Genomic DNA, 22,069 nt, shown 5'->3' on the forward strand with positions numbered 1-22,069 from the left:
TCTCAAGTGATCCTCCCATCTCGGCTTCCTGAGAAGTGAGGACTATAGCAGTGCACCCCTGTGTTTGGCTTCCATTGGCTTTTGACTGTGGGCCTCCCCATGGACCCCACTGAGATAGTCTGAGATGGCCTTTGGTGCCTACTCATTGCATTCTCCGTATCCTGACTCAAGTCATCCAGGCCTCTCAGCTACTTCTGAAAGTCTGAGAATCTTTTCCTTCTTCCTCTAAATCTATAAGAAATTAGGTGAAGGGGTTAGTTCAGACCCTGTATGTCTAAACACGCCTCACAATCAGAATTCTACTGAAAAATGATTTTCTTTTTTCTTTCTTTCTTTTTTTTTTGAGATGGAGTTTCACTCTTGTTGCCCAGGCTGGAGTGCAATGGCGCGATCTCAGCTCACCGCAACCTCTACCTCCCGGGTTCAAGTGATTATCTTGCCTCAGCCTCCTGAGTAGCTGGGATTACAGGCATGCGCCACCAAGCCCAGATAATTTTGTATTTTTAGTAGAGATGGGGTTTCTCCATGTTGGTCAGGCTAGTCTCGAACTCCCGACCTCAGGTGATCTGCCCACCTTGGCATTCCAAAGTGCTGGGATTACAGGCGTGAGCCACCGCACCCAGTTCTGAAAAATGATTTTCTTTTTCTTTTTTTTTTTTGAGACGGAGTCTTGCCTGTCACCCAGGCTGGAGTGCAGTGGTGCGATCTCGGCTCACTGCAAGCTCCATCTCCCGGGTTCATGCCATTCTCCTGCCTCAGCCTCCCGAGTAGCTGGGACTGCAGGCACCCGCCACCATGCCCCGCTAATTTTTTTGTATTTTTAGTAGAGACGGGGTTTCACTGTGTTAGCCAGGATGGTCTGGATCTCCTGACCTCGTGATCCGCCCGCCTCGGCCTCCCAAAGTGCTGGGATCACAGGCCTGAGCCACTGTGCCCGGTCGAAAATTGATTTTCTTAAGTGTCCCTGGAAGTTCTAGAATTTCCACCCACTGGCACCTTTTGAGGGGTGGGATGAGAAATCTTACTAGCATCTAATGCTTTTTTTTTTTGAGACGGAGTTCAGCTCTTGCTGCCCAGGTTGGAGTGCAATGGCACGATCTTGGCTCTCTGCAACCTCTGCCTCCCAGGTTCAAGCAATTCTCCTGCCTCAGTCTCCAGAGTAGCTGGGATTACAGGCATGCAACACCATACCGGGCTAATTTAACGTTTTTAGTAGAGACAGGGTTTCTCCATGTTGGTCAAGCTGGTCTTGAACCCCTGACCTCAGCTGATCCGCCTGCCTTGGCCTCCCAAAGTGCTGGGATTACAGGCATGAGCCACCGCGCCCGGCCAGCATCTAATGCTCTTATTCTCCTTGCTGATGCCCTTCTCTTCCAGTTCAGACAGCTTTGATCTCCTCTCTCATAGGTGGTGGTAGTGGTGCAGTTAAGAAACAGCGCATCATCCAATTAGGCGGAAGCACAGGATGGATATGGGAAAGCAGTAACATCAGGCAGGAAGATCAGATGGGAATAAAATTGTGGAGAGCTTTGGATGCAGTGGAGAGCCACAGAAAATTATGGGATAAGGGAGGGACATAGGATAAGAGCTGTAATTAAGGAAGAGTAATCTATTGGTAGTGTGGATCTTTGTGAAATATATTTGAACACACTTTGTAGGGTAACAATATTCAAATAAAGAAATCATATGATTAAGAAAAACAAACAGTAAATTCATTTTCTGGACTTGAAGTTCCATATATGTGAACAAAGTACAATGTGTGATTGTTTTACTCATGTGAAATTAGGAAGGCTAAAACAATGGAAGATAATTTTCTGTAAAACCATGGTGATTTGAAAAACTTTAAGCTAGTGGGTTTGATCGAATTACATGGAATTCTTTCAAAACCAGCCTATTCAATTTTACCTCTCAGTTTTCCTTCCCTACCACCATCATCTGGCGAATAAGAGGGACTTGTCTTTAGTAGGCTTGAATCCTGTATACCACCTATGTAATGAATTTTTAGCATATTAAGGGAGTTGATTTTCGAATACAAAATTCCATTCCTATTATGTGAATATTTTCAAGGTGTAGCTTCAAAAATATACAATACGGTTTGAATTCTGGGGAAAGAGTGTTCAACTTTGGGGTGGTTTTAGGGGATAACAGATAAGTCAGAATTTTGAAGGAACTAAAACAAAGGGAACAGCGTGTACAAAGCAGGGTGGCCTTATAACTGCTGCAGCATGAAGCGTGAGAGTCGCGGCGACTTCAGCTTGAGAGGCATATACGGACGAAATCATGGAGGGATTTGTAAGTGAGTGAAGACGTGGGACAGACTTCTGTTTCTGGACCCACCCAGGTCAGAATCAGTTGAGATGCTATCAAAATTGAATAACTGAATACGGAGGTGGCCCAAGCACCTGCTTTTCAGTAAGCTTCTCAAGTTATTCTTATGCAAACTAACGTTTAAGAGCTACTTCCATGCAAAAAAACAAAACAAAAAAAACCCCCAAGCTTAAACAGGAACCAATGGGTGGCGGGGGCGGGAAGAGCCCTTGAATGTCTTGTGATTAAGTAAAAGAACCTCTCACTTGAGGCCTAGGGAGATTGTGTTTAAGGGCAAGGTCTTGAAGGAAGGCTACGTTGCCTAGCCCTCCCCCATTGCCATCCTACATAGTCCTCCAGGAAAATTGTGATTTTAGCAAAGCCTTTCATGACCCACTCCATCTTTCTCTAAAGTCCAGTACCGCTTCATTAGTATTGGAAAAAAAAACGTACTTAAATACTTCTTAAAGTTACACGTTACAAAAGCTTGTTTCCTCCACTCCGTTTCTATTCTTCAAGTTCCTTAAAAGCTGCGCCATTTTTTGAGTGAAAAATGTGCGTAACTTCTGATATCAGCGTAGAGAGGTGAGGGAGGGAATAAAATAAGAGGGAGGGAGGAAATACAAAAGAATCTTGAAGTTATGAATTATTTGGGCATCAGTATCGAGGTTTATTTTTGCTTAATAATGCTATATTTATGCAATAAAAACATTTGCCAATCTGTATTAATTCCTGGGAAAACGAACCACTTTTAGTCACTTGAAAAGCAAATCACTGACTTTAAAAATTAATTTCACCTTTTTCATTGGGGAAACCCTTTAAAAATTTCCAACTTGCACGAGAACTTCCCCCCCTTATTCTTCATACTCATTCATTCTAGAGATGAGTAAAATTAGGTTGCAATATCCATGCTGCCTCCAGAGTACCTCTTTCACACAGTATTTTAAAAAATTATTTCCTTGTTTGCTCTTCAGTACCTCCACTCCTTCCTCCTGTGACCCTCCTACCATATTTATTCCTCCTACAAGACCAAGTCTCTAGTAATGAAATCAGAGTTTTCCAAGCAGTTACTTAATTAACGGCATTGAGTAGACAAATGAGGTCCCGCCCCCCAGGAGGAGCTAACACCGCGGACCGAATCAGGCGGATGGTCGTTAACAAATGAACCCTTAATCTTTTCAGAGGAGGAAACATACACAAAGGCCCAATCAGAGGCCGCGATTCCAGGCGTCCGGAGGGGGCGGGGCTGGGCAAGCACCTCCCACTTCCCAACCTCCCGCCGCGGCCGACGGAGCCTCGCGGGCTCCAACAGGTCCCGCCCCCTCGCCAGGCGCGGCCGCTATTGGGCGGCGCGCTCCTCGCCGAAGCCTCAGTTGCTGGGAGAGGGAGGGCGGGGGCGGGGGCGGGGCCTGAGGTGGGCCGGGGGGATGAAGAGAAAGGCAGGGAGGCAAGGGCGGGCTGGGCGTATTCGACGAGCGCCGCGGCGGTTGGTGAAGCGGACGGGGTGCAGCCTCCTCGGTGCGAGGAACGGTCTCCGCTGACAGATACCCTCCTTCCGGCCGCGCCACTCGGGAGGCGGATCCCCTGGGCCTGAGGAGGCTTCCCCCGCCCGGCTTGCTTTCCCTCCCTCGCTGGCGCTGCCGCGAGTCCACCGAGCGGCCTCTGAGGAGCAGCCGCAGGAGGAGGAGGAGGTCGTCGGGGGCGGCGGGCGGAGACCGCGCTCTCGCTTCCCCGGCGGCGGCGGGGGCAGGACAATGGAGGTGGCGGTGGAGAAGGCGGCGGCGGCGGCGGCAGCGGCCTCGGCTGCGGCCTCCGGGGGGCCCTCGGCGGCGCCGAGCGGGGAGAACGAGGCCGAGAGTCGGCAGGGCCCGGACTCGGAGCGCGGCGGCGAGGCGGCCCGGCTCAACCTGTTGGACACTTGCGCCGTGTGCCACCAGAACATCCAGAGCCGGGCGCCCAAGCTGCTGCCCTGCCTGCACTCTTTCTGCCAGCGCTGCCTGCCCGCGCCCCAGCGCTACCTCATGCTGCCCGCGCCCATGCTGGGTTCGGCCGAGACCCCGCCGCCCGTCCCTGCCCCCGGCTCGCCGGTCAGCGGCTCGTCGCCGTTCGCCACCCAAGGTGAGAACCGGCCGCGGCCGCGGGGGAGCCCGGGGAGAGGGCCGGGAGGGGGCGGGCGCCCTTGTGCGGCGCGACCCGCTGTCATGTCGCCGCCGCCCGGGGTGCGCGGCGGGGGAGGGGCGAGCAGGAGGGTCTGTGCTGGCGACGGTGACATGGAGGGCCCGCGCTCTGCGGCGTGTCGCGCTCGGCCAGCAACTTCCCCGGGCGCTGTGGACTTGACCGCGCCGCCGCTGCTGCTCCGCGTTCTCAACAGCCGGGCGGCCCCTGCCACCCGCACTTTTGCAGACCTCTGTCGGAGTCTCCTGCAGCCGGAATCTCGGGTTCTTTGCCGGCTGCAGCCAGTTAACTGCTACCCGCCCGCTGCCTCCGCAAAGCTTTGTCCAGGTCCATATGATCCTGATCATCTCGTTTATACCCACGTTATTTGAGCTGCAGAGAAGGGAGGGATGAAGATGAAGTGATGGTGACTTTCTTTGATGATTGATTGCAGATCGGATGTCATTTATTTATCTTGCATGTTTGGGGCTCTTTACCTTAATGAGTTCCCAGTTCTCTTCCCTCTCCTTCGCTGGGGACAAAGGAACCAAGAGACATTGTTTTGTTGTGTGTCTCTTTCAAAGGTTTTATTTTGAGACGGTGAAGAGAAATAATACAAAGTGATTTGGGTTTTCTGGTATTTTATAGATAAAGCTGGAAGTTACTGTTCTTTTTGTGGTGTTTATTACTGTAAAATTAGACTTTTGGCAGATGTTCCATTGCTAACTTTAACAGGTTTGAAACATTTAAAGTAAGTTTGAGTACAGTTTCGGGTAGAACACTTGGCGGTTTTTTAATTTTATTATTGCAAATATTTGAGCAATAATAATAACAGTGTAACTGGAAAAGCATTTTTAGTACTTTTTAGAGGAAATGTTGATTTAGTTTGAAATAAAATGGTAATTAAGTAATGATGCTAGGTCAGGGGGCGTATGAAATGGATACTTTAAATAGATTGTGGTCTGAGACTCATTTATTCAACTGCGTGTTAGGAGCAGTATCCACTTGTAGGAGACAGTTTTCCATGGGTCTCCGTTTCTTCACTCTTGCCAGCACCCTTGCCAGGGAGATACTGACTGCCCTTTGTTTCTATTTTTTCACGGATGTTATCTAAAGAGCAGCCTTGGAAGATAGAGATAGTGTTTTCCACCAGAGCAAAAGGCGGGGATACATATTATCCAGTATAATAAGAATAATGTCTCCCTCTGGAGCGAAACGGTAGGCATGCTTACTGCCCACCTTAAAAGATTAGGGTTCCCTAAGCTTAGGGTTCCTCTCCTGTAGAGAAGGAACTGCCTGTGTAGATGTCAACTGGCTCTCTTCATGTTGTCCAATGGGAACCTGGAGTTCTGAGAACTAGTGCAAAAATCTTGATGATGCTTTGGCTTATGCTGTTCCTGTGAGTAAAAAACAAACTGCCCTGTGTCTCTGACCCTTGAGTGTCTTCTGTCACCATCCATGAAACTGGTAAGGTTATTTGTTAGCTTGCAAGTTGGACACTCTCATATCCTTCACAGTAGTTTGCCCTGAAGAGGCCCACGACTGGAAAGTTCGAACAGGTGAAAGCTTAAACCTTAGTTCTTATTTATTTATTTATTTATTTATTTATTTTTTGAGACGGAGTCTCGCTCTTGTTGCCCAGGCTGGAGTGCAATGGTGTGATCGTGGCTCACCGCAACCTCTGCCTCCTAGGTTCAAGCGATTGTCCTGTCTCAGCCTCCCAGGTAGCTGGGATTACAGGCATGCGCCACCACGTCCGGCTAATTTTGTATTTTTTTTTTTTTTTTTTTTTTTTGGTAGAGACGGGGTTACTCCATGTTGGTCAGGCTGGTCTTGAACTCCGGACCTCAGGTGATCCGCCCACCTTGGCTTCCCAAAGTGCTGGGATTACAAGTGTGAGCCACCGCACGCAGCCTGTTCTTATTTCTTAGACACAGTTTAAGGTTGGTTTTTCCTTCCTTCCTTCCTTCCTTCCTTCCTTCCTACCTTCCTGCCTTCTTACCTTACCTCGCTTTGTCGTTCAGGCTGGAGTGCAGTGGCACAATCTCAGCTCACTGCAACCTCTGCCTCCCTGGTTCAAGCGATTCTTGTGCCTCAGCTGGGCGCCACACCTGGCTAATTTGTGTTTTTTTTTTTTTTCAGTAGAGACGGAGTTTTGCCTTGTTGGCCAGGCTGGTCTCGAACTCCTGACCTCAGGTGATCCACCTGCCTCGGCTTCTGTAAGTGCTGGGATTACAGGCGTGAGCCACCCCGCCTGGCCTCTTCCATTTATATTTTAAATGGTTAAACAGGCTAGTAGCCAATTAAGATCTGAATTGTGCATGATTATAAATTATGACATATTGTTTGCCTGGCCATGACATATGGACTTGAATTAATGAGAACATGGGTCGTAAAGTTATCATCCTCAATTCTGAGACAAGTTTGGGATTCCATACTTCTCAAAATGTTCTGTGTAATTACAGTCTGAATATTTTTTATCTTTATGCTGTATTGTAAGCAAGCGTTCAAAGAAAGCATTTAAATTGGAAGATGTTTTTGTTTTTATACTAAGAAAAACGTTTTAACAAATTACACTTAAAAATACACCTAAAAAGGATTAAAGTTATCTTTAAAAAATTAAAAATGCTATCCTGAGTCTTAGTGACTTGGGTATTTTATCCCTTTATCTCTCCTTGCATACTTATTTTAATACTAGCTGAAGCAAAAATTTAGACATTTCTTTTTTTTTTTTTTTTTTTTGAGACGGAGTCTCACTCTGTCGCCTGGGCTGGAGTGCAGTGGTGCGATCTCAGCTCACTGCAAGCTCTGCCTCCTGGGTTCACGCCATTCTCCTGCCTCAGCCTCCTGAGTAGCTGGGACTACAGGCACATGCCACCACGCCTGGCAAATTTTTCAATATTTTTTAATAGAGACGGGGTTTCACCGTGTTAGCCAGGATGGTCTCGATCTCCTGACCTTGTGATCCGCCTGCCTCGGCCCCCCAAAGTGCTGGGATTACAGGTGTGAGCCACCGCGCCCAGCCAAATTTAGATATTTCTTAACTAAATAACGGGTTCATTTGATCAAACCAGTTCTTCATTTTCCTAATGAATTTGTGAGTACAGGCATCACAAGTCAAGTAATATCTATTACACAAGGGTTAAGTAGGTGATTGGGATGGAGAACTGTGTGAGCCTTGGGGTAAAATGATAGGAAATGATGGGGAGTACAAGCAGTGGGGCAGACTCTTCTTAGCTATAGCAGTTTGTCATGTGAGTGCAGGGCAATTATTGAAGGATCTTTTATTTATTTAATGCAAATTCTGAATCTGGATTTTTGAACAAAATTTTTCTAGTATTAGATATTGTCAAGTAATTAAAAATGTGTGAATATTTATACACATAAATATATATACACACACACAATTAATTTATGGGCCCATGCTATAGGCCAAACAATAGGTTTGTTGAGGCCAAATATGTTACATTTCATACACTTTTTAGATTTCAAAAACTGGAGATTTTCAAACTAACACCACTAGAATCACCTAAAAAAAATTTAGATTTTTAGGCCCCTCCCTCCTGAAAATCTGATTCTACCTAATCTGGCATAGTTGCAGAAATGCTAGGGTATAATATAGTTATACTCTAGAATTGTTTAATGCAAGCAGTATTCTAAAACTGTTTCAGATCTAGTTTCCCTTTCTATAAAATACTTTTTCATGCTCTTTGTCATCCTAAATGAATTTCATAGGAAAAAAAAATCCTTCCTAACACATTTTTCTTACAAAAGTAAACATAATGTTTGAACTGTTTTAAAGGAGAAATAAAATGAAGCAAATAACAGCAGAAAAGTATAATTTACAAATGCTCAGATACAATTACACTGGCCATCAAGCTCCCATTGAGAACATTTGTTTTAAAACTTCGGTTTAACTGTCCTTTTTTCTCAGGCTACATGTTGGAAGGAATGAGGGTGAATGACCACAAGCTAAAATTAGATGACTCCTTCAGTCTTGACTGTCATTTTCTTAGTATGCAGTTATATCTAGGAAAGAGGCAAAACTTTAGGAAATGGATTTTCTTCTACGTATGTTAAGAAAACAAACTGATCTTAGAGAAATGTTATAACATTGTGTAGTATTTTGTGTTGTTAACGTACTGTTCAGCTAATGAGTAGCAAACAGAGTTTGAGAGCAGTTTTTTCCTCCATACCTAAAAGACAATATTGAAGAGCTATTTTTAACAAATACTGAGAACATACTTTTGAAGGGTATCACATTATTTGTCTAGAGAGGGTTAAAATATAAGACTAAATCCCTTTTCCAAGATTTCTTTACTAACTGGCAGTATACAAGATATGTAACTATTCTGGGACTGATTTCTTGGCAAAAAGTATAAATCATCTCATGAGTACAAGCTTTAATGGCAAAGGATTAATATTTAAGAATGATCTGTGTTACCTGTCAGTCCTATACGTATAAAAATATACATATTTTTATTCACCTGTTAGTAGGTATCAGTATTTTTTAGTTTGGGGCTATTATGAATAAAACTTAAAGGTATTTGTAGAAAAGTCTTGGTGTGGATACACTGTCATTTCCCTGAGTAAATAACTTAGAATTGGAATTTCTTGTTTTTATGATAAATGTATGTTTACACTGCTTGTACTACTTTATAGACCCTCCAGCAGTTCTCTCCGAAGTTTGTTCACACTCTCCCCAATTTTGGGTATTGTCTTTAAAAGTTTTTTTTGTTTTTGTTTTTGAGATGGAGTCTCACTCTGTCACCCAGGCTGGAGTGCAGTGGTGCCATCTCGGCTCACTGCAACCTCCACCTCCCGGGTTCAGGCGATTCTCCTGCCTCAGCGTCCCAAGCAGCTGGGATTACACTACACCTGGCTAATTTTTTTGTATTTTTAGTAGAGACAGGGTTTCACCATGTTGGTGAGATTTTGGTTTGTCTTTTGCAAATTTCAAAACTTAAGTTGCTTTTTTTTTTTTTTTTTTGGAGACAGCATCTCACTGTGTTGCCCATACTGGAGTGCAGTGGCGCCATCTCAGCCCACTGCAACCTCCACCATGTTGCTCAGGCTGGTCTCTCAACTCCTGAGCTCAAGTGATCACCCATCTCGTCTCCCAAAGTGCTGGAATTATGGGTGTGAGCCACCACGCCTGGCTGGGAGTTTGCCTTTTTATTGAAAAGTAAAGTTCTTTATATATATTCTATATCTAGGTCCTTTGTCAGATAACATGTATTGCAGGTATTGACTCTGGCTTGCATGCTCATTTTCTTGGTGTCTTTTGAAGAGCTAAAGGTTTAAATTTTGATTAAGTCTGGTCATATCTAACAATTTTTTGCCTACCCCAAGTTTACTAAGATTTTCTCCACTTTTTAACCCAGCATTTTTATAGTTTTAGCTTTAAAATATAAACCTGTAATCCATTTTGTGAGTTATTTTTTGTGTGAGGTTGAGGTTCATTTTTTTTTAAACTGTGTATTAAAACACCATTATTAAAGAGAGTACTTTTTCATTATATTATTTTGGCATTTTTATACAAAAATCAACCATCTGTGTGTGGTATGTTCTTTATTGATTTGTGCATTCAGCTAATACATAATGTTTTTTGATTACAGTACTCTTCTCAGCAAATTTTGAAATTTGACAGTTCTTTTTCAAAATTGTTTTGATTCTTTGAAGTCATTTGCATTTCTTTATACATTTTAGAATCAGCTTTTCAGTTTCTACACAAAAGTCTGTCATGGTTTTGATTGGAATTACATTGAATCTAGATATCAATTTGGGTAAGGGGGAAATGTGTTTTGTTTTGTTTTGTTTTGAGATGAGTCTTGCTCTGTTACCAGGCCGGAGTGCAGTAATGTGATCTCTGCTCACTGCAACCTCTGCCTCCCAGGTTCAAGTGATTCTCCTGCCTCAGCCTCCTGAGTAGCTGGGACTGTAGGCGTGTGCCACTACGCCCAGCTAATTTTTGTATTTTTTAGTAGAGACGGGGTTTCACCATGTTGGCCAGGATGATCTTGATCTCTTGACCTTGTGATCTGCCCGCCTCGGCCTCCCAAAGTGCTGGTATTGACAGGCATGAGCCACTGCACCCAGCCATAATGTTCTTAACAATATTGATTCTTCCAATCTGTGAATATGTTTTGTCTCTTAAATTCTCAGCACTGTCTTGTGGTTTTCATTGTAGCATTCTTGTACAATTTTTGTTTACATAGTATAAATATTAAACATTTTATAATGTTAAATGATATTGTATATGATATTTTTAAAATTTTCATTTCAAACTGTTGGTAGTATATTGAAATACGATTATTGGTTTCATCCCATTATCTTGCTAAATTCGATTATTAAATATCATTTTTTTTTTGTTTCAAGGACTCCTTAGGATTTTCTATGTAGTCTACAGGGAGATAGCTTTACTTCTTTCTTTCTGTTCTTAATAATTTATGTCTTCTTATTGCACCAGCAAGGACTCCAATACAATATTGACTAGAAGTTGAATTTCAGTATTAAATGAGAAAGGATTTCCTTGCCTTATTCCTCATCTTAGGAGGAAAACACTCAATTGTTCACCATTAATATGTTAGCTGTTTTCTATAGATGCCCATTATCAAAATGAAGAAGTTCCCTTCTATTTTTAATATGCTGAGAATTTTTATTATGAATGGGTGATGAATTTTGCCATGTACTTTTCCTGTGTCTATTGAAATGGTCATGCAATTTGTCTCCTTTTTTTGTTAATGTATGAATTACGTTGATTTTTAGATGTGAAATCAAGCTTGCATTCTTGAGATATACCTCACTTGGTTTTGCTACAGGTATTTTGAAGCTTTGATGAATTGCCTGCCCTTTTTTAGGGTGAAATGTTCTTTGTTTCCTATAATGCTTTGTTATGGTCTACTTTGCCTGATATTAATGCCATTGTTTTTTTAATCTATTTGTTTGAATGGTATATTTTTCCCATGCTTTTACTTCTAGCTTTTTAAAGTATCTCTTGTAGATAGCGTATAGTTGTCTTACTTTTTTATCCCAGCTTTTAATTTTTGCTTTTGTTTAATCCATTTATATTTTATGTAATTGTTGGTATGGCAAGGTTTAAGACTGACATCTTTTTATTTGTTTTCTCTTTGTTCCTGCTTGGCCTCCAGTATCTTTGCTTCTCTCTCAATCCCTTAGCAGCTGCTCTCTGGTAAACTTCCCATGGACTTACTCTGCACATGCGTAGTAGCCTTCAGCCAAGGACTTGGCAAAACCCTTACATAGACTACTGGCACCCTTTCTCTGTTCAGCTCCCTTCTCCCAAGTGCTTTGCCCTATATATTCCATCTGGTTCACAATCCCCGAATCTCTCTGGCTCCTTTGCTATGTTCTGCATTGGCTGTAGCTCCATGAACCATGATCACAAAATAATCCTCAGTTAGAGAATCAAGATTTAGGGGGCTTATTCACCTGAGCTTTTCTTTCCTCATGGATCACAGTACTGCATTGCCTTTTGTCCATTGTCTGAAAAGTTGCCTTAGGTATCTGTCCTGGTAATATACAGTAATTAATGACAGGAAAGCTTGTCTCAGTACTAGTTACTCTATCCTGGTGGAAAACTGATGTCAGAAGAATGCTTTTTAATTTCATTGTACCTTTTTAAATATACCCAAATGTGGGTAATTTGTAAACTTTCATTTTTAGGTCTCTAGATTTCTCCTTTTAATTTTTCTTCGAGAAGTTAAACTATCAACTAGATGCACAAGTTTTTCAAATTTCTTTCTGCGATGTAACCTTGACCCCTTTCTCAATTTTTTTTTTTTTTTTGAGACAGCGTCTCGTGCAGTGGCCATCTTGGCTCACTGCAACCTCCACCTCCCTGGTTCAAACAATTCTCCTGCCTCAGCCTCCTGAGTAGCTGAGATTACAGGCACACACCACCACACCTTGCTAATTTTTTTGTATTTTTAGTACAAACGGGATTTTACCCTGTTGGCCTTGAACTGCTGACCTCAGGTAATCCACCCGCTTCAGCCTCCCAAAGTGCTGGAATTACAGGTGTGAGCTGCCGAGCCCTTTCTTAATTTTACTCCAGCATTTTGAATACACAGACCAGTAGTCTCCAAAATGGCATGACTAAATGCCATTATATTTTATTCTATTATGTAGTGTGGCACACCACCTATGCAATAAAATATCCATTCAGGTGAGGGAAGACATTAGAACTTCTTTTCAGAAATTGAGCTTTAAAGTACTTGATATATAGTTTGTCACAGTCACATAAATAAACATGTCAAATGGCTACATTTCACATACGCTGTATGGAGTATCCTGAGAGAAGGGATTAAGGCTGCCTCAAACCCAAATGGTATTTGTGTGAGTTAGAAAAAATTGTCCTCTTGACATATAGGACCAAAGGATGTGTGCCTTAGGAAGTGGAATGTGGATCCCCATTTGCCTGTAAGTCTACATTTCCCCTCCAGTTAGGCAGTTCCTTGTACTGTATAACCTATCTTAACTGTACACAGCTGCCCTAGAGGTCATGGGATTTCGCTACTGCAGGCTCTGTTGTTTCATTTTGCCTCCTACAAGTATAATTTTTTTTTTTTTTTGAGATGGAGTCTCTCTCTGTCACCAGGCTGGAGTGCAGTGGTGTGATGTTGGCTCACTGCAACCTCTGCCTCCCGGGTTCGGGCGATCCTCCTGCCTCAGCCTCCCAAGTAGCTGGAAGCATAGGCGTGTGCCACCACACCCAGCTAGTTTTTGTGGTTTTAGTAGGGACAGGGTTTTACTATGTTGGTCAGAATGGTCTCCATCTCTTGATCTGCCCACCTCGGCCTCCCAAAATGCTGGGATTACAGATGCGAGCCATCGCGCCCAGCCTTTGTAACATAATTTTATATGTACTTGTGTAAGTAGGTTTATGGGTTTTAATATCTCTTTTTAACTAAATGTCTGTCAAAAAATAGAAGATTATGGTAGGTCATTACCAGGCCTCTGGCATAAAACCCTTAATCTCATTTCCTAGGGAAGTCCCATATGGAGGCTGCTCACAAAAGACCCTTAATTTCAGCAGTTTGGGAAGTCCCTAAGTTGTAGGATATGGGGCACATGTATAATAACCTTAAAAAGTGATCCCTTGTTTCAGTTAACGACAGAGACAGTTCCATTTAAGTCTGTAACTTCACCAGTGTTGTATAGATGGATGTATATCTGTCATTCTTGGGACCTGAATATGCAATTAGCTGACAAGGGGATTAGCTGGCAAGGAGATCCCTGTCCTATAGAAAGCTGTAGCTGTTACTGTCTCATTTTGTTTCATGTTATCAGTGTGTGGAGTTGATGGAGCTTTAATTTTTCACCAGTTTTAAATTATTTGAATCTTAGAAGTCTTATTTTCAGTTATGATAAAGATAGTACTCCTTTGCAGGTACAATAACATTAAAGTGGCAGAGCTGGCACTTTATAGGCTCTTATCAGTTTTATTGTGAAGTTAACAACTGATTATCTAACCAGATCTAACAAGAAGTGGGCCTAAAAGTTCAAAATTAACAAGATTACTCTTTGAAATTGACTGACATCCTCCATTACAAATGATGGACCATGCATTAAGTGTATACTGCATCTGAAAGCATTAGTTGACAATAGTGTGAAGCTATCTTGATTAGCAAAACATTTAAAAATATTTATTTCATCTTGATTTTATTCCTTATATGTTTTACGCTAATATGATTTATGTATAGGATGTACTAGCACTATAGTATATGTACAGTACATGTTCAAATATTTGTGTCTAAAATAACATAAACATAACTATTATCTGAATTGCCTCAATATTTTTGCTTTTCATCTAGTCTTTCAAAACCTTTTTCAAATGCCATATCCTCTTTGACATTATGAAACCACCTTATTTCTCAAAGGACTTTCTTCTGATTTTTTTCCTAATATAAATAATCTATAGGTTCTCATCTCATAGTATAATAAATTTATTTATTTTTATTTTATTTATTTATTTATTTTGAGACAGAGTCTCACTCTGTCGTCCAGGCTGGAGTGCAGTGGTGCAATCTTGGCTTACTGCAACCTCTGTCTCCTGGGTTCAAGTGATTCTCATGCCTCAGCCTCCCCAACAGCTGGGATTACAGGTGCACGCCACCACAGTTGGCTAATTTTTGTATTTTTAGTAGAGATGGGGTTTCGCCATGTTGGCCAGGCTGGTCTCAAACTCCTCACCTCAGGTGATCCCCCTGCCTCAGCCTCTCAAAGTGCTGGGATTACAGGCATGAGCCACCACGCCCGGCCTAGTATAATACGTTTAAAATAAAAATGTTTTCTGTAGGAATTAGGAATCCTGACTACCAGAAGATCTTTATTTTATTTTGATTATGGGTGAAGAGTCTCCCTTGTATCTCTTACCAAAGGCAGCAGTGTTTTACAGGGTCATGCTCCTCCTGTAAGGTCAGTAAGAGAAGACTAAAAAAAGAAAAAAAACCAACCATGGAAAAGCATATAGGTGGAGAGATAGATAGTGGAAGCCAGATTGGGGTAGGTTAAACAATGAGAGGGAGATGAAGAGACGTAGTTGGAAAGTTTAGACAACTCTGAAGTGGGGAGGAATGGGATAAGGTAATACTTAAGGGGAGAAAAAAAATAAGTTGAGGAAGGTTTCTTACTTTCTTTTTATATAAATCAGAGAGGCTTAAACACATTTAAATGGACATGGAAAGGATCCATGAGAACTACTGAATTTATTAAAAAAAAAAAAAAGATTTGGTGAGGCTTCTGAGAAAGCAGAAAGGCATTGATCTGAGGCATGGGTAGAGATTGGTGACTTTGGATAGGAGACACGCTTTCTCTTGTGAACAGGAGAGAAGGTAAGAATAGGTGTTAAATACAGGTGTGTGTGTCCTCAAAATGGGTGGAATTTCTGTATTCTGAGCCCCCTACTGATTTCTCCCTTAAATAGAAAGTGAGGTCATCTGCTGAGAATGAGAGGGTAACAGGAGTGGAACAAGGTTGAGAAGGGAGTTTTGAAGTTGACCAATAAAATGTAGTGTTAGTGCAGGTTGTGTTGAGGCTTGTTTGCTGCTAGAGACCATGAATTAACAGCGATAACTGTCTTCTTATAGTGCTATCTAGTGCCTCTTTGAAGCAGGGTATTTTAGGGCAGTGCTACTCAAGGCATGAGCTGCGAACTATTAGGGTCTGAAACAAGATAAGGAGATTGCCACAGAATGTTAACCAGTGTACTGCTTCCTTCATCCCGCTGAACTAAATGTCAGCTGAACTAAATGATCTTGGTTGGTTTACATTCTGACACAAGCTCTTAAAAAAATTTTTTTTTAATAGAAACAGGGTCTCACTTTGTTAGGTTGAACTCCTGGACTCAAGCAGTTCTCCTGCCTTGGCCTCCCATTCAATCCCTTACGATGGTTAATAATTCCTTATGTTGGCTGGGTGCGTTGGCTCATGCCTGTAATCCCAACACTTTGGGAGGCTGAGGCAGGTGGGTTACCTGAGGTCAGGAGTTCGAGACCAGCCTGGCCAACGTGGTGAAACCTCGTCTCTACTAAAATTACAAAAATTAACCAGGCGTGGTGGCATGTGCCTGTAGTCCCAGCTACTCGAGAGGCTGAGGCAGGAGAATTGCCTGAACCCAGGAGGCGGAGGCTGCAGTTAGCCTAGATCATTGCCACTGCACTCCAGCCTGGGTGACAGAACGAGACTCTCTCTCAAAAAAATGATAATAATAATTCTTTACGTTAAACTTCATTTCAAATTAATGTGTGGTTTCTCTCTACTTACTGTACGCAGACTGATGCATCATTTTGGGCAACAGTGATTTGTCTTTTTCAGTGCCTTACATTAAGAAACACATGATTGTCATTCTATCCCGTTGTTAGTGTTGGCCTTGATCACTTGTTTAAGGTGGTGACTGCCAGATTTCTCCACTCTAAAGCTATCTCCTCCTCTCCTTTTGTAATTAACAAATAACCTTTTAGGAGATACTTTGGAGTCTGTGTGAATAGTCTGTTCCGAAAAAACTTAGATTGGCATCCACTGATTTCTTGCCTTTATCAGCTATTACTGTGATAGTACAAAATGGTTTTTCTATCCCTCTATGCTTACTAGTTGATAGTCTGCTGTATGGATAACCATTTTCTTTTCCATTTATCTATCCTGGACTTATGAAATATTTTAGTCAGTACGTTATATCCATTCCTTTCTTTACTTCTTTTGACAATCAAATTGCCCTAATTTGGACAATAGAAACCTCTTAAAGTTGACAGTCACGGCTCACTACAACCTTAACCTTCCAGGCCTGAGCCATCCTCCGACCTCAGCCTCCCAAGTAGCTGGCACCACAGGAATCTACCACCATACCTGGCTAATTTTTATTTTTATTGTAGAGACGGGATCTCCCTACGTTTCTCAGTCTGGTCTTGGACTTCTGAGCTCAAGTGATCCTCCTGTCTTGGCCTCCCAGAGTGCTAGGATTATAGGCATGAGCCATGGCACCCAGTTGAGCACCTTTTTATTTCCTGGCAAAATAAGAATTTCTAGATTTATCTTGTACTTTTTCTTTTTTTTTTGAGACGGAGTCTTGCTCTATCACCCAGGCTGGAGTGCAGTGGCGCTATCTCAGCTCACTGCAAACTCTGCCTCCCGGGTTCACGAAATTCTCCTGCCTCAACCTCCCGAGTAGCTGGGACTACAGGTGTCCGCTACCGCGCCCGGCTAATTTTTTGTATTTTTAGTAGAGATGGGGTTTCACCATGTTAGCCAGGATGGTCTCGATCTCCTGACCTCGTGATCCACACGCCTCAGCCTCCCAAAGTGCTGGGATTACAGGCGTGAGCCACCGCGCTCGGCCTATCTTGTACTTTTTCTATGCCAGCTCTCCAAGGAGCCCCAATTCCTTATTTTGGTGAAATCCAGTTTATCTTTTATGGATTATTCTTTTGTGCCATATTTAAGAAATCTTTGTCTAACCACAGGTATTTTATCCTGTTTTCTTCTTGGAAGTCCCATAGTTTTGAGGTTTACATTTAGGTCTATGATCCATTTTGAGTTAATGTTGGTATGTGGTATGAGATATGGATCCAAGTTCATTTTATATATGGATATGCAGTTTTTCTAGCATTGTTGTTAAAGGACTGTCCTTTCTCCACTGCATTGTCATTGTCAAAAATCAGTTGTCCGTGCATGTCTGTGTTTATTTCTGGACTCTCTTCTGTTCCATTGGTCTTTTGGTTTGTCTTTACACTAATATCATGCTGTTGAGTCTGTATTAAAGCCAAGAGATCTTATGTCAGGAAAACAATAGGGAAGATGTTCTGCAGGGAATCCTTGTGTCTAACTGTAGAACTAAATTTAATGACAGAGAAAAGGGGTAACAAAGTAGTATGTACTTGTTATGCGCCCTAACAATGTAGATATAATACAGTTATTCAAGAGTATAAGGGATATCATTTATGTGAATACTTCCTGAGGAAGCTGTTAAAGAATTAAGTTTCAGACAGCCAAGAAATGGTTTAATAGGCTCATTCATTGATTGCTTTATAAAACTTAACCAGGGCATCAAGAGATATTACCACTTTAAATAGATGCTGTGTGTTGTGGTATGGGAATGGTGAGGGGGGAAGAATGGAGCTAATTTCTATGTTGCTTATACTAGGGAATCAAAAGATAGTATCTAACAAAGAGAGGACTTAAGGATATTATGTAAAGATAACCATTAGGACAAAAGCCCAAACCTTTCTAGATAACAAAAGAAGTATTGGCAGGGGGAAGGAGGTGGTGGGAAGGGTAAAGAAAGGAGAGCAAAAGAAACAAATACAATGAAATTATATATTCTCACTGTGACAGAATTGAGACCATATAGTGATATTAGTAAATGGGCTTAACTGGCCTATTAAGAGAAAAAATATTTTTGGGTTAACATAGCAAAATCCAACTCTGTGGTTTTGTTTTCTTTTGTTGCTGTTTTGAGTCTGAGTCTTGCTCTCTCGCCCTGGCTAGAGTGCAGTGGTGTGATCTCACTGCAACCTCCAGGGTTCAGGCAATTCTCCTGCCTCAGCCTCCCGAGCAGCTGGGACTACAGGAGCGATGCACCATACCCAGCTAATTTTGGTATTCTTGGTAGAGATGACATTTTGCCATGTTGGCCAGGCTGGTCTCGAACACCTGGCCTCAGTGATCCACCCGCCTCAGCATCCCAAAGTGTTGGAATTACAGGCATGAGCCACTGCGCCTAGCCCAACTCTGTGTTTTATATAAAAGATACATCTGCAAAATCGAAAAACTCAAAGATTAAGAGGTTGGGCAAAGATATGCCAGACAAATATAACAAAAAGGGGTTATTATAGTTATTTTGCACAAGGTAAAACTCAGGCCAGAAATCATTAAAGAGGTAGGACACATTATAAATAATGCTACAAGCCGCAGTCTGTAATGAAGATACGTTATTGGGTACATGGATATTCATGACAGCTTTCATTTGAAAAAAAGAAGCTTCAAGAGAGTCATTAAGAGTTAGGAACATATTAATAATAGAAGACCTAAAATCTGTCTCAGTTCAAGATAGATCAACTGGACAAAAACTTCAGTAAGGCTATTGAGGACCTAAATAGCACAACTGAAAGGTAGATCTTAGGGTCATCTATTGCATATAAGAGAATATGCACATGGGATGCTCATGAAAGATGATTATTGAGGTACAAAGAAAACTCTTAAAAATTTCTCCCAGGCCGGGAGTGGTGGTTCACGCCTGTAATCCCAGCACTTTGGGAGGCCAAGGTGGGTGGATCATGAGGTCAGGAGTCCGAGACCAGCCTGGCCAACATGGTGAAATCCTGTCTCTACTAAAAATACAGAAATTAGCCGGGCATGGTGGCGTGCACCTGTAATCCCAGTTACTCAGGAGGCTGAGGCAGGAGAATCGCTTGAACCTGGGAGGCGGAGGTTGCAGTGAGCTGAGATCATGCCACTGCACTCCAGCCTGGGCGACAGAGCGAGACTCCGTCTCAAAAAAAAAAAAAAAAAGAAAAAAGGAAATTCCCCTAAAATAGGTACAGTATTATACTTTGACATTATACTTTTTGGGTGAAAATGAGGAAAGGAAGATAATCCATTATATTGCTGGTGGGAATGCAGAATGCTAAAACTGGAAGGGAATTTGGCAATATCTAGTAAAATGCAAATGCATTTCCTCATTGACCTGGCAATCTCCACTTCTAGGAATGTATCTCAGAGATACAAATGCAAAATAATAAAGTGAGGCATGCTCAGTGTTATTTGTTTGTAGCACTGTGGATAATAATAAAAGATTGATATGACCGCCAATAAATGATTGGTGGAATAAACTATGGTATATTACTGTGCCGATGTAAAAAAGGAATGAAAAAGATATGTATACTGCTGTGGAGTGAATTCCATGATGTACTGTTAAGTAGAAATCAGGGTGCAGAAGAATGTGTATTATATGCTACCCTTTGTGTCTGCGTGTGTGTGTGTGTTTCTTAGCTCTGTCCACTAAAAAGATCTAAAGCAACAGTATCTTCATGACAATAGGAAAGAGAAAGAGAAAATATGTGCTTATATTTACAAATAAACAACGGAGGCCAGGCATGGTGGCTCACACCTGTAATCCCACACTTTGGGAGGCTGAGGCAGGAGAACTGCTTGAACCCAGGAGGCAGAGGTTGCAGTGAGCAGAACCGCTTGAATCCAGGAGGCAGAGGTTGCAGTGAGCGGAGATCAGGCCACTGCACTCCAGCCTGGGAGACAAACAGAGACTCCATCTCAAAAAAACAAACAACAGAAGAATAAATAATTAAAAATGACTGCTAGCGGGGCAAGAAAAAGTTGGGAAGGAATTAGAGAAGAAAATTAGACCTCTGTAAATGTAACTGGTTCACAGTATTGACTTTGGAACTATGTAAATGTTTTATGAAACTAAACAAATATAAGTAACTCTCCCCGCTTCCCCAGCAAACAAAACAAATGAACATTGTTCTGTATCAACCAGATAGTTTTACCTACATAGTAAAGGATTTTTGAAACTGATTTTTAAATCACAATATTGATTGTGCATTCCTAGTATGCTATATTGTAAGCACAAAAAAACTTATATTGCATTCAGTGGTGTGTTTTTAGTGGTTATGTTGCTATTTTGAAACTTCAGGTTTCATGTGACCTAAAGCAAGCAGATACTTGTGGTAATATCATTAGGCATAGAAATTCCCAGGATAATGAGGAAGGAAAGCTCCAGGATGGCAGCTTGCAGCAGGCTTGAAAAGGTTTGGAGCTGGAGGAGGGACTTCATATTTCAGAGAAGGATACATTTGAGGGCACAAATGTAAAACTGTTTGATTAGCTGATATATTTGAACATATTGAAAAGAGTTTGCAGTTCTGTCGGAAAGTTTGCTGCTGATTTAGTGATAAATACTTAAAAACTAAGCAGATTTTTAAAATGCAGGCAATTGATAATTCGAGAATGAAATTGCTTGAGAAAGGAAATATTGTACTATGCTCTGCAGCTCAGTTGTGAATATTATTAAATGTTCATAATATATAAACATGTTTCATTTATCAGATTTCCAACTAAAATTATAAATTTGTTGGAAAACTAATAGAAATAAATGTCAGGAGGATAAGGAGGGAAAGATTTTTGGATGGGGGCTCATCTACATTTTCCACTGTAAGGCTGGACAGGTAATTCGTGTGGTTTATAAATCTTGGAATGTTGTGATTTAAAAAGAAATTGGTTTATGTACTAGTATAATTAAAGAAAACTGAGAAGTATTATTGATTAATATTGTAGGTCAGGGTAAGTTATTTTGTTTTGGGCACAGTGGTTCATGCCTGTAATCCCAGCACTCTGGAAGGCTGAGGCAGGAGGATCGCGTGAGGCTAATTCAAGACTAGCCTGAGCAGCATAGCAAAAACCCTGTCTTTTTATTTATTTATTTTTGAGGCAGCATCTTACTCTGTGGCCCAGGCTAGAGTGCAGTAGTGCAAACACAGCTTACTTTAGCCTTTATCCCCTGGGCTGAAGTGATCTTCCTACCTTAGCCTCTTGAGTAGCTGGGACTACAGGTGCATGCTACCACACCCAGCTAGTTTTTGTTTATTTTGGAACTCAGGGATTCATGAATGGGCAGTATCAGTTGAGCAAGTGGCTCAGTGCTCCACAGAAGGGGCAGGAGAGGGAAACTTTGATAAGGTGTTCTTGGCATCAAGATCGTAGAAAGTACCTAGTTAGAGGCTAGTTGGCAGTTTCTGATTCATAAAGTCACTAGAGGTTAGTTGGTGGTTTCTGATTAGTTAAGCTTAAGTTCACTTTGAGTTTGGTTTATTTTTGCTTAAATAGGAACCCAAAGTGCTGTGGCCATCTCAGCATAGTGGCCTCCCAATTCATTATTTTAATAGGGATTAAAAAGACTAAAAGTTAAGGCTCCATCCTTGACTTTTTAAAAAAGCCTAACCTTCCCTTAACAAATTCTGTCAATTCTCCTTTCTACATCTCAGAAATCAGTTGCCTTCTTTTTATCTTCTTAGTTCAGGCCATCTTTATTTCCTGAGGTCATTTCAGCTGCTTCCTAATTGTCCTTCCTACCTCT

The 22,069-nt window shown here is 41.8% G+C and overlaps 1 protein-coding gene across 4 annotated transcripts in view; it reads left to right on the forward strand.

Annotated features, from left to right (window-relative positions):
• Positions 1-2,965: 2,965 nt before the first annotated feature.
• Positions 2,966-22,069, forward strand: part of TRIM24 (tripartite motif containing 24) — a 129,778-nt gene continuing 110,674 nt past the window's right edge. For 2 of the 4 annotated variants that reach the window (XM_024249979.2, XM_024249980.2), the window contains exon 1: positions 2,966-4,425. In XM_024249979.2, coding sequence (XP_024105747.1) covers positions 4,062-4,425 — 364 coding nt within the window. In that variant the 5' untranslated portion in view covers positions 2,966-4,061. Of the gene's footprint in view, positions 4,426-4,480; positions 4,810-22,069 lie in introns of those variants that run through there. The other 2 variants (XM_054560660.1, XM_054560661.1) reach the window with 1 other exon arrangement.

Source organism: Pongo abelii, chromosome 6 (assembly GCF_028885655.2).
Source record: "Pongo abelii isolate AG06213 chromosome 6, NHGRI_mPonAbe1-v2.0_pri, whole genome shotgun sequence".
Classification (NCBI taxonomy): domain Eukaryota; kingdom Metazoa; phylum Chordata; class Mammalia; order Primates; family Hominidae; genus Pongo; species Pongo abelii.